The 13,707-nt window shown below is 40.2% G+C and overlaps 2 protein-coding genes across 15 annotated transcripts in view; one reads left to right on the top strand and one right to left on the bottom strand.

Annotated features, from left to right (window-relative positions):
* Positions 1-13,707, top strand: part of cct6a (chaperonin containing TCP1, subunit 6A (zeta 1)) — a 48,069-nt gene that overhangs the window by 29,408 nt on the left and 4,954 nt on the right. The gene's annotated exons all lie outside the window — the stretch shown is intronic.
* Positions 1-13,707, bottom strand: part of LOC310738888 (actin-binding LIM protein 3-like) — a 59,695-nt gene that overhangs the window by 21,985 nt on the left and 24,003 nt on the right. For all 14 annotated transcript variants that reach the window (XM_083564352.1, XM_083564362.1, XM_083564356.1 and 11 more), the window contains 6 exons: positions 11,533-11,716; positions 7,992-8,107; positions 6,180-6,306; positions 5,459-5,552; positions 2,039-2,126; positions 822-880 (listed from right to left, as the gene is read on the bottom strand). In XM_083564352.1, coding sequence (XP_083420478.1) covers positions 822-880; positions 2,039-2,126; positions 5,459-5,552; positions 6,180-6,306; positions 7,992-8,107; positions 11,533-11,716 — 668 coding nt within the window. The remainder of the gene's footprint in view (positions 1-821; positions 881-2,038; positions 2,127-5,458; positions 5,553-6,179; positions 6,307-7,991; positions 8,108-11,532; positions 11,717-13,707) is intronic.

Raw genomic sequence — 13,707 nt, forward strand, 5'->3', positions numbered from 1 at the left:
CCTCATGTTTGGCCTGGTGTTTGTGCTGGAAGACAGGTGGCGCTGGTGAGCAGAAGCACTTCTGTATTTGTTGAGAGTTTTGAGAATTCTATATTCTTTTACGAATGTTTGAAGATCAGAATCAGTGACCATAGAGATTTATTGACAAGCATGTTTGCACTGACAAGGAATTTTTGTTTTGGTGACAGAAGCCCTTAATTGCACTTTTTTTGTTTTTTTTAATTTTTTTTTATAAAGGATAAATAAAAAAAAAAAAAAAGTGAAATTGCACATTTTTATTTAAAAATAAATAAATAAAAGGTATTATTACACAGAAAAATACAATAAATAAAAAGTGGTATTGCACATACACATTTTATTTTTATGGCACACTGGGGAAAGAACTTAACTATTTAAAATGTAATTAATTAATTAAATTATTTATTTATTATTAATAAAAAAAAAGGTTCCTTCTAAAGATCAGACTAAGCAGAGACCAAACACAATGGGTTTTTTTTATTCTTTTTTAATTTTTAAGTCTTAACCTTGACTTGTCCTTGGCTGGTCCTGGTCCCACCAAATACGTGTGTACATCATGAAATCATCTTCAAACCAGTGTAGAAGCCGATTCAAATTTGTACCCATAATGGTGTCCTAATGGTCCCTAATAGAGTCCAGTAGACTCCAACATGCCTACTGTTCTTTTAATGCTCCTCAGAAATAAGTATCACTAGTAAAAGGCAACAAATGACCAGCAGAGACCCACACACCATTACCTTTCTAATAAAACCAATATGATTCCCATTATAACCATTAAACCCAGTATGAGTTCTGTCTCTCACCCTGAGCTTTCTCTCTGTTCTTGCCACCTGCTTACACATCAGATGCCACACCTCTGAACCTGCAACACAAAACAACATGAGCGCTTTATTCATCCATATTTCCAGTAGAAGGTTGTGAACTTTAGATCTTCTGAACAGAGGAAAGAAGTGGTTCAGGGTCAAAATATCATGATGGGCAGCTCATCAAAGAAACCCGAGGGGTACAGACCAATCAGATAAATGCACTCGTGTGTGTGTGTGTGTGTGTGTGTGTATGTGTGTGTGTGTGTGTGTGTGTGTGTGTGTGTGCGTGGGGACTCATAAAAAAGCTCACAAGTTAAAGATCTTGTGTTTTAATAAAAAAAAGTTCTTATGCAGTTAAGTTTTAATAAATACATTTAATAAGTGTGTGTTTGTGTTGATAAACATCAGGAACTCGGATGTGCTGAGTGTGTGTAACACATTCTCACTGGATCTGCATGACAACTGCATTAACAGACACAGACACAGACACAGACACACACACACACACACACACACACACACACACACACACACACACACACACACACACACACACACACACATATATACACAAAAAAAAAAAAAAAAAAAAAAAACCCAGACATTCTTCTCCTGTTTGTGTCTGGAGGAAGTTACAGCTCTACCTCTGCCAGGTTAATCTGTATTCTACATGACTCTCAGGACACGCCTCGGTCTCTGTAGTGTTGTGACGTGTCATATTCACGTAGCAGCAGCAGCGAAAATGTGTTTGAGAAACAGTTTAGCGGCGAGAAATCGATCTACAGATCAAATATTGGTTACAAATAATTGGTCACTTTGTAAATAATAAAAGTAAATCGCATCTACTGATAATTATATAGAAATTGTTTTTTTTCTGACGCAAATACAGTGTTTAAAATGGTGCAATGCGATGCAAACTTGTATTTGATGTGTATATGTACTTTATGTATATATATATATATAGTATAAATGACAATATGATATATGACACTTTACTTGCACAGAAAACTTTTAGAGTTAAATAGTGCAGAATATCTGGGGCCACTAGTGAGCTCAGAAACAAACTGAAATATCTACATTATTTCTTATTTAACAGCAAAACACTTGTTTATAATTGAAGAGTATTTTAGAGTAGAGTATTTGTAGGCGGAGGACCTGCAGTAGAGTTTTAGTTCCTGGTGGATAAAAAGAAAGCTTCTGTGGAGGCTACACACCTGCCAGGTACATCTCTTCTCCTTCACTAAACGTCATGTGACAGCGTGCACAGTGAGCACAAGTCGGGTGATAATGTTTTCCACCGGCCTGAGAAAAGAGAGAGAGAGAGAGGGGGGGGGGGGGATATAGGAAGAGAGGGAGATGAAGAGAGAGAGGGGGGAAAAGTTGTTCAAAAGGGAATTTTAGCTCAAAGAGACTGTTTAATTATTATGCTGTTTCATTTTCTTAAAACATTATTATATGTATATATTGTTTATGTTTTAAAACACACTAAATACAATAGTTTACAGCATAAAGTATCTGAAGCGCATTGAAACATGTACACACCAGGTTCAGGTGTGAATAGTGGATTGTGATTGGCTGGAAGTTCAGGTGTGAATAGTGGATTGTGATTGGCTGGAGGTTCAGGTGTGAATAGTGGATTGTGATTGTCTGGAAGTTCAGGTGTGAATAGTGGATTGTGATTGGCTGGAAGTTCAGGTGTGAATAGTGGCTTGTGATTGGCTGGAAGTTCAGGTGTGAATAGTGGATTGTGATTGGCTGGAAGTTCAGGTGTGAATAGTGGATTGTGATTGGCTGGAAGTTCAGGTGTGAATAGTGGCTTGTGATTGGCTGGAAGTTCAGGTGTGAATAGTGGATTGTGATTGGCTGGAAGTTCAGGTGTGAATAATGGATTGTGATTAGCTGGAAGTTCAGGTGTGAATAGTGGATTGTGATTGGCTGGAAGTTCAGGTGTGAATAGTGGCTTGTGATTGGCTGGAAGTTCAGGTGTGAATAGTGGATTGTGATTGGCTGGAAGTTCAGGTGTGAATAGTGGATTGTGATTGGCTGGAGGTTCAGGTGTGAATAGTGGATTGTGATTGTCTGGAAGTTCAGGTGTGAATAGTGGATTGTGATTGGCTGGAAGTTCAGGTGTGAATAGTGGCTTGTGATTGGCTGGAAGTTCAGGTGTGAATAGTGGATTGTGATTGGCTGGAAGTTCAGGTGTGAATAGTGGATTGTGATTGGCTGGAAGTTCAGGTGTGAATAGTGGCTTGTGATTGGCTGGAAGTTCAGGTGTGAATAGTGGATTGTGATTGGCTGGAAGTTCAGGTGTGAACAGTGGATTGTGATTGGCTGGAAGTTCAGGTGTGAATAGTGGATTGTGATTGGCTGGAAGTTCAGGTGTGAATAATGGATTGTGATTAGCTGGAAGTTCAGGTGTGAATAGTGGATTGTGATTGGCTGGAAGTTCAGGTGTGAATAGTGGATTGTGATTGGCTGGAAGTTCAGGTGTGAATAATGGATTGTGATTAGCTGGAAGTTCAGGTGTGAATAGTGGATTGTGATTGGCTGGAGGTTCGGGTGTGAATAGTGGATTGTGATTGGCTGGAGGTTCAGGTGTGAATAGTGGATTGTGATTGGCTGGAAGTTCAGGTGTGAATAGTGGATTGTGATTGGCTGGAAGTTCAGGTGTGAATAGTGGATTGTGATTGGCTGGAGGTTCAGGTGTGAATAGTGGATTGTGATTGGCTGGAGGTTCAGGTGTGAATAGTGGCTTGTGATTGGCTGGAAGTTCAGATGTGTAGTTCCAGTTCCAGTTCCAGTTCCATCCAGAGTGAGACAGCGATTGTACACGTTTCCTAATGACCTCACTGATCTCCATGCAGGAGTTTTGTGTGTGGTGGAACTTCTATTGTGAATACAGGGATTTTCTTAAAAGGCTTGAGGCACAAAATGAATTTGACGAGAAGAAAACATTCAAATAAGAAACAGAATGAAAACAGTACTAGGAGTTCACTCCAACAGCTTCCTTATTTATTGTGAAGTTAATATTTACAACTTGCTGTAGCCCACATCCTGCCCTGGATTATTACCTACATCTACTTTATTACTTTGCCTTAATATTCTACTCTTCTTTCCTCAGCCTGTCCTTGGTGAGTTATCTGATTAACAGTAAAACCAAATCTGGGTTCTAGAGGAAGTTCTCCAAAAAACACCAGATGACCAGGAAGACGAAAACAACATGAAGGACCTGCATGAATGAGGTGAAGTGCTGATAGAGTTTTTCAGTCGGAGAGTAATTACACTGTATAAAAGAGTTTTTTTCACCCCTTGAAATGTTGTGCTGAGCTGCAGCTGGATCTTTCAGAAAAAAATGCTTCTCAAATCTTTTTTTTTTATCGGCATGAAGACAAAAAGAGAACAGAAAGGAAGAGATGGAGAGATGGTGAGGCAGATGGCATCTGGAGAGATATAATCTATCATGAGTCATGAAGATTTTAGGAGTAACATCTCTGATGTAGCTCTCTCTCTCTCTCTCTCTCTCTCTCTCTCTCTCTCTCTCTCTCTCTCTCTCTCTCACATACACACACACACACACACACACACACACACACACACACACACACACACACACATGCTTGGTGGCTGTCATAAGCTCCTCATGTTAAGTAATCATGGCACTGCATTAAGGGGAACCTCTATTTATAGCCCTCTGTCTGTATGCACTCGGAACACATTCGCCACACAGGCCACCTTCAGCTCATTGATTCTGCAAAAAAACGTGAAGCATCTGATGCCACACCGATCGCTCACGTAGCCAACACGCAGCTCAGTTGAAGATGCTGAGATTTGATGAGGATGTACAGGATTAAAAACAAGTTTGTTAGAGGAACATTTTGGAGACAAGGTGAGAGAGGTGAGATTGAGATGTTTCAGTCATGTGCAGAGTATAGCGTGGAGATTTAACTGAGATACCGAAGCAGTCTGACAGAATAAAGGAGAAGGAAGAGAGTGTGTGTGTATATGAGTGTAAGTGTGTATGAGTGAGTGTGTGTGTGTGTGTGTGTGTGTGTGTGTGTGTGTGTGTGAGGAGGTGGGAAGGTGTGGGTCGGGATTTGTATGGTAGAAGAAAGTGTAGAGACGCCCAAATATCTAAAAATACACAATACAGAAAATTGCATAAGCAGCCCACATGCCAACACACACACACACACACACACACACACACACACACACACACACACACACACACACACACACACACACAGTGCTCATTTTCCCCCAAAAGCACTGTGAGTCCTTTAAACACCTGCACAATTGGTAATTGATGTGTAATTGATGTATAATTGGTGTGTAGGTCAGTACAGGGCACAATGTTTACCCCAAATGTAATTAAATGTATTTATTAAAACTTAACTGCATAAGAACTTTTTTTTATTAAAACACAAGATCTTTAACTTGTGAGCTTTTTTATGAGTCCCCACGCACACACACACACACACACACACACACACACACACATACACACACATACACACACACACACACACACACACGAGTGCATGTTTACCCCTAAATGATTAAAAATGTATTTTTTTTCCCAAGCACTCAAGAACAAACAAAAGCCAGTGAAGAGAACTGAGTGAAATCTGCACCTCCAGCACTTTTCCGCTGACGTATCCGTGGCACGTCTCGCACCTGATACCGAACTGCCTGTGGTAATCTGCCTCGCAGTACGGAATACCGTTTCTGAAACACACACACACACACACACACACACACACACACACACACACACACACGAAAAAATAATGTTACCAGCTGTGTGGTCAGGAGGTCACTTTAATCTCATTCTTTTACACATGGCCGACATTTTCACCGTCATCTGTTGTTTATTTATTGGAAAAAAAAACAAAAAACAATGAAAAAACCAAAAAGAATTGAATTGAAACGTGTCAACTTTGAAGGAAGATACACATTTTCCCTTCTACACTGATTTGCTGCTATGCACTGAACACCTATTCAGTGCTATTTACACCCAGGACTGTATTATTATTATTATTATTATTATTATTATTATTATTATTATTATTATTATTATTATTATTATTATAAACTATGCAATACTTCCCCAATCCTAATAATTCCTGTTTACTAACTGCTATTGTTTTGCACCCAAGTTTCAATTTATATCTCACCGCATTTCTATTTTGTTTATTCTTCGTGTTTTTTCTTATATTTCTTTATTACTGCTGTTTTTTTGTATCACTGCAATGACAGTAGTCACACGTCTCTTTATCTTTGCTTCTGTAGTTTTACTCTACGTTTAGACCTCGTTTCAGATCACAAGGTTGGTGATGAAACAGAAGTGCATACTTGCTGATGTACTCTCCGGTCAGGACTGTGCCACAGGTTTGACACTTAAAGCAACTGATGTGCCACTGTTTCTCCAGCGCGAGAAGAGACTGACCGTGGGTTATCTCACCCTTACAGCCTGCACAGTCTGAGAAACAGAGAGAGAGATAGAGAGAGAAACTTTCATATATACAGTACAGACCAAAAGTTTGGACACACCTTCTCATTTAAAGAGTTTTCTTTATTTTCATGACTATGAAAATTGTAGAGTCACACTGAAGGCATCAAGAGCTATTTGACCAAGAAGGAGAGTGATGGGGTGCTGCCCCAGATGACCTGGCCTCCACAGTCACCGGACCTGAACCCAATCGAGATGGTTTAGGGGTGAGCTGGACCGCAGAGTGAAGGCAAAAGGGCCAACAAGTGCCAAGCATCTCTCGGGGAACTCCTTCAAGACTGTTGGAAGACCATTTCAGGTGACTACCTCTTGAAGCTCATCAAGAGAATGCCAAGAGTGTGCAAAGCAGTATTCAAAGCAAAAGGTGGCTACTTTGAAGAACCTACAATATGAAATTTTTCAGTTGTTTCACACTTTTTTGTTATGTATATAATTCCATATATAATTCCACATGTGTTCATTCATAGTTTTGATGCCTTCAGTGTGAATCTACAATTTTCATAGTCATGAAAATAAAGAAAACTCTTTGAATGAGAAGGTGTGTCCAAACTTTTGGTCTGTACTGTATATCCAGGCATTACTCGGGCATTACTGATAAACACTTATAAACACCAAACTCACATCAACTCTCGTTAAAGTAAAAAAATAAAAAACATTATTATTTTGAATTCTTTGAGGAAATGCGTCTCGTAAAATCTCCACTGAAAATGCAGGTCAAACTGTGTGTGGTGTATGTGTAAGGAGAGAGAGAGAGAGAGAGAGAGAGAGAGAGAATAACAGTAAGAAAAAAACAGATAACAAAAGTCACTTAAACCAAATTCTTTCCCCAAAATAAATCAAATCATCCCTGATTTTAACTCCCTCTCAGCCCCTGGGAAACTGCCCCACCTACTGGGGAGCACAGAAACAGCTGCACACTCGCAGCTCACTACATACACACCTGCCAGGTGAGAGACAATGTGTGTGACCATGCCATCTAATGTATGCATGTATGCAACACACACACACACACACACACACACACACACACACACACACACACACACACACACACACACACACACACACACACACACTACTGTGCTGTGCTCTGTGTGATAAATAAATCAGGAGACGTGTTTACAGTGATGGAATGTTCATGAACCACAAAGTGATGACTATAGACCACAGGCAGCTGTGTGCGTGTGTGTGTGTGTGTGTGTGTGTGTGTGTGTGTGTGTGTGTGTGTGTGTTTAAAAGGATACATGGCAGTGTTCCCCTGACCACTTTCCCCCAATCATCATCATCACCATCAACATCATCATCATCATCATGATCTGGTTGGTGATGATAATGATGATGATTGTGTGTGTGTGTGCAGTGTGTGTGTGTGTGTGTGTGCGCAGTGTGTGTGTGCAGTGTGTGTGTGTGTGTGTGTGTGTGTGTGTATGCAGTGTGTGTGTGTGTGTGTGTGTGTGTGTGTGCAATGTATAGTCTTTAATTGTTTATTCACGCGAGTGCCAATAGTTTCGATCCATGTTGTTTTTTTATTTCTTTAAAATAAAACTCCCTGATCAAAAATAATGGTGCCCCTCTCCTCTCTAAAGTGCAGTTTAACCCACAGAATTAGAAACGCTTAACAGATCAATAAAACGTTTTGTCGAGCTCGGACTTACGACTCGGCCCGTGGATCTTGACGGGCTCGTTGCTGCTGACGAGTGTGTGTGAGCACTGCTGACACACACACTTCTTCCCGCAGAAGGTCACCCTGTCTCCGATGGGGAACGGCTTCCTGTGAGACAGAGGAGACGGACGAGGTTAAGGTTCTCACTGAAGATGTTCTACCTCCGTGCTGGGAATAACGAGTGTTACGGTATTGAGTTATGAGATCAGACATGTTTATTACACTGGTAGATAAACACACTGATGGAAGGGCAGAACCAAGTGTGCGATGATGGAACGGTGGAATCTGATTAATCTAACACCCTGAAGGAGCAGAGCAAAGGCAAGAACATCAGTCAGCGTGTCTCTGATCGCCTCATATATCTTATTTCTCTCTGGAATGATTGACTCTGATCTTCCAGAAGGTCTTGAGCAATTTCATCTTGTAGTGTGGTGGAATTCTCAAAATCGTAGCGTCATCAAAAAATAACGCTAAAAACCGGTTTTATTTGTATTCATGTGCTTTTGTTTATATGGTGAAGTAAATGTTTATTCATTTTTTGAACAGTTATATGTAAAGTAGTCTCCAGTTTCGTTGGAAAAGTTTATAGTTGATTTGTTTCTACTTTGTGTTTTTTAGGAAACATGAGAAGATTTATTTGTCTGATTAACCTTATGAGTTAAGGAACATCTTTGCCCAAACTCTGGTTGTTAACTGTCTCAGTGTTTGGTTTTTATAAATAGAGTCTCGTTTTAGACGGAAAAGTGATTAAATGATTAAAAAGGATTGAATGACCTTTCCAGCGTTTGACCACATGGGTAACTCGAGGCTTTTGCGGATAAGATAAACGGGCCGAGGTTAATTACTTTACAGCGACATTGGGGAGATCACGGAGATTATTTCTTGCTGAATTTGGATTATACATTCTTTATTTCTGAGTTTTAGGCCACAGTTCCTCATCCTCACACATTCGTTTTAAAAAACTGTCAAAGTGAAACGATCCACAGAAAGATTGGTATGTGCTTTTTAAACATCCCACTTCACATTTAGTCCTTTATAATGAGCTCCACTCTTCTGAGAAGATGTTCCTCTAGATTTTGTGGAGATTCATTCAGCTACAAGGGTGTTAGTAAAGTCAGGTAGTGATGTAGGTGAGAAGGTGAGGAGACCTGAGGTGCTGTCAGTGTTCACATTCATCCCAATAGGGTTGAAGCTCTATAGCAGGAGATCTTCCACTCCAACTCATGGACTGCAGATCTCCATGAAGCTGGCTTTGTTTGGCTCCAATTTTGTGGGAACAGTTTGGTAAAGAAATAAATAATAAATGAAAGGGTTAATTGTTAGATGTTGCATTCGAAATTCTTTTCTACAAAAAAACCCACTCGAAGACCAGATGAGTTGTTTGGTTTCTACAAAGCTGTACATCTGGAGATGTGTTTCAGCTCAGCACGGTTGCACAGAGTGATTATAGCAGCCCTCCTCTCTGCTCCACGGCCCTTCTTTTTGTGTTTTTTGTAAAAATCTCAAAACATCAGCAATTTTTGAAATACAGCCAATGACAATGTCTGGAAATAATGACATCATGCTTGTAGTTCGCAGTTGTGATTTTTCTTCCATCATACTCTTTATGTAAGATTCCTCTTAATGGTATCTATTACCAGGCCATGATCTGTAAAAGGTTATAAATAAAACATGGCACCAAAAAAATCTGTTTATGTCAACAAGAACTACAGAACTGTTCAAGAACCGGATTTCCTTCCAGCTCTGCTTTTTAAGTATCTATGCCACCGTCCCTGCTGGGAGCTCCAGGCCACGACAGCAGTGCTCGCGTCTGGTCCAGAAGGATAATGAAGGAAACACACACACACACACACACACACACACACACACACACACACACACACACACACACACACACACACACACACAATCATATCACCTGATTATGTAACGTTTAATCATTTTTAGGTTTATTATTTCAAAACGACACTTTATTTTTCAGATCTTTTGGTAGGTTTTTGTAATATGTGCATGTCAGTGATGGTAAAATTCAGCAATTCACATCGGCATAAAAGTTCATTTTTATATGTTAGATTTTTTTTCTATATAATTAACAGTAGATGTTCTTCACTTTTATTATTTTGAAAGTGACCAATAATTTGTAACTGATATTTGATCTGTACATCGATTTCTCGTCGCTAAACTGTTTCTCGAGCTGCTACGTGATTATGACGAGGCGTGTCCTGAGAGTCACATAGAATACAGATTAACATGGCAGAGGTAGAGCTGTAACTTCCTCCAGACACAACAGGAGAAGAACGTCTGGGTTTATTATTAAAAAATGATTTACGCCGTACAAAGGTGCGTTTGTGAAAAGCTCACGCGTTAGAAGTCAGAAGGCTCTGATATAAATTGATGATTTGAACTATTTGTGACATAGTGAATTGCACATCCTATTTTTTTCCATTGAATCGCATTGTGTTGAATCAAATGGAAATCGGATCACACTGCATCCTAATAGGGGGAATCGCATCACATCGGTATCTGCTTCATATTTAATCAGCCTCAGTTATGGACCTGCTCCGAATCTTTTCTCGCCAGTCCTGAGATCCGGAACGTCGTGGAGCTGCGTGAACTTACCTGACATTGGGATTCAGCCTGCAGCTGAGGACTGTCCTAGATTGTTTAGGTGTTGTGATAAAATACGACACGGTTTTCCTCTCACGTAGCCTTTTAAAGGTGAACGCAATCCCAAGCCGTGCCTGAGAAAAACTTCTCCAGGTTGTGAACAGCATGAAAAAATCATGACAAGTAGAAGTTATAAATATTTTTTTCTTTCTCGCTGGATTTATAGATGACGGATGTGATGTATTTGATGGACTTCAGAAAGGTGAACAAATGCAGGGTGGAACCAGAAATCTGAAGATGAAAAGTCCTTAAAGTTATGAAAACAATGTTAATCATCCATCATGTTGTGGCTTTCACTCTGCCCTGATCTCCAACCATTGGATCAGCAGCAGAACATCAAATAATAGAATATCTTTAAAAATTAATATTCATCCATCAGTTAGACATCCATGCCTTTTAGTTCTTCAAACACCTAAATAACACAATCATCATCCACCTGTGCATACGTGGATCTGAAACACCTTATTGCTGAGAAACATCAGACCAGGATGATCAGTTACTCATATAATCATTCTTTATATTCATGGTGAGCAGAAAACATCTCAGAACACACAATGTTTATGTGGGTAAACAACCAGCTACAAGCAGGAGACCAAATCAGGTTCTTCTGCTGCCAGCCAGGGTTCTGAAGTTCTCCTATCTCATTCTAGACTGAACAGCTAACGGTTTCCTGACCAGCTGTAAGTTTCTGAGATGCAGAGAAACACCACTTTTGATGTAAACATTATCTAAAGCTCTTGACCCATATCTGCTCCTGAAACGTGATTGGTTGATCAAATAACTGCGTAAAAGTGGACAGCGAGTGTATATTTGGTTCTGTAAGATGTTTTGTACACGATGGACAGAAGCCTTTAAGCTTCACGTACCTGCAGATAGTGCAAACGAAGCACTTTGGGTGGTAGGTTCGGCTCAGAGCGGAGACCACCTCCCCGCTGATAAACTCCCCGCAGCTGTCACACTTAGTGCCGTAAAGCCGCTGGTAGTCCGCGGTGCAGATGTACTCACCAGCCTGCTGGAAGAATCCGGAACAGGCCAAGTCACAGCCGCACACTGCCGAAAATCACATCACATCACAGCAGATCAGATTATCGTTGGTTTATCCACTTTTCAAGCAAGAAAAAAACAAACAAAAACAATGTGGTTACATGTAGTTAGAAGGACAAGACTCAACTAACAAAAAATGTACTCAGGTGTGAATAGTGGATTGTGATTGGCTGGAGGTTCAGGTGTGAATAGTGGATTGTGATTGGCTGGAGGTTTAGGTGTGAATAGTGGATTGTGATTGGCTGGAGGTTCAGGTGTGAATAGTGGATTGTGATTGGCTGGAAGTTCAGGTGTGAATAGTGGATTGTGATTGGCTGGAAGTTCAGGTGTGAATAGTGGATTGTGATTGGCTGGAGGTTCAGGTGTGAATAGTGGATTGTGATTGGCTGGAAGTTCAGGTGTGAATAGTGGATTGTGATTGGCTGGAGGTTCAGGTGTGAATAGTGGATTGTGATTGGCTGGAGGGTCAGGTGTGAATAGTGGACTGTGATTGGCTGGAAGTTCAGGTATGAATAGTGGATTGTGATTGGCTGGAGGTTCAGGTGTGGAATAGTGGATTGTGATTGGCTGGAGGTTCAGGTGTGAATAGTGGATTGTGATTGGCTGGAGGTTCAGGTGTGAATAGTGGATTGTGATTGGCTGGAGGTTCAGGTGTGGAATAGTGGATTGTGATTGGCTGGAGGTTCAGGTGTGAATAGTGGATTGTGATTGGCTGGAGGTTCAGGTGTGAGTTCAGATTGTTGAACACACAGTTAGTTTGTGTTTGTCAGTTGAATCTAAATGAATGTTCTGCTTATGAACACCTGTAACCATAGTAACATCCAGTTTCAGTTCAATTCAAAGTAAGACGGCGATTGTACACGTTTCCTAATGATTTCACTGATCTCCATGCAGGAGTTTTGCGTGTGGTGGAACTTCTATGATAAATACGGTAATTTTTGATGATAAAAATGTAAGCCTTTTTAAGTAAATTCTTAGATTATTCATTATTTCCCTAAAAACTGTGTGGAGACAATCATCATACAGTTTCTATGTTTTTCTTCAATCGTCATTCCCTGAGTCGTCTCTCTGTTTACACTGACGAGTTGCTGCATGCAAACTCCCTCAAGGCATGCTGTGTGTGTGTGTGTGTGTGTGTGTGTGTGTGTGTGAGAGAGAGAGAAAGGTGGCAAAATATTCATTTTGGAAGTGTGTGTATGATGGTTATAGGCACAACAATTAGCTACAGCAATGAATAGAGGTCTTGAATGTGTGTGTGTGTGTGTGTGTGTGTGTGTGTGTGTGTGTGTGTGTGTATGTGTGTGGAGGTCAAGCTGCTCTTGTTCCCAGCTTTCCTACAGGCTGAACAGTAGATTACAGCATTACTGCGTAACTGACACCCTGCATTTACAGTATTCAGATATTTGTACAGTAATAAAAGTCTAAAGGTACTAAATTTTCCAAATGACATCATCAGTATAAAAAAGGAAGCTTCAGAAATGTAAAAAGAGTTTTTATTGCCTAGTGGTAAATCATAGGAACTGCAGCAAGAGTTAATAAAGGCCCAATGGGGCAAGACTCACACTGCCCCATAATCACTGTGGAAACATTTATGTAGAGTAGGCAGAGTAAACAGCAGGACACTGAATGACAGGGTTAACATGATGTCATTTTTACACCAAATATTCATAAGTTTTTTGATTTAATTTAATTATTTTAATTAGAAAATATATCTGCTTCTATCCACCACACATTATTGAGTTAGATAGCATACATTATTCATGATAGCCTTACTACTTCATTTAGTTTGACACAATTATTATACACCATATTGAGTCAAAGGTATTGGGATACCTGACGTTTCCACCCATATGTGGTTTTTCTCCAAACTGTCAGCACAAAGGCAGAGCCAGACAATTGTGAAGGACATCTTTGGATTTTCTTGTCGCTTAAACTAGGAGACCCAAACCTGTTCCAGCATGACAGTGCCCCTTTGCACGAAGCCAGCTCCATGAAGA

Source organism: Silurus aristotelis (assembly GCF_946808225.1).
Source record: "Silurus aristotelis genome assembly, chromosome: 16".
Lineage (NCBI taxonomy): Eukaryota > Metazoa > Chordata > Actinopteri > Siluriformes > Siluridae > Silurus > Silurus aristotelis.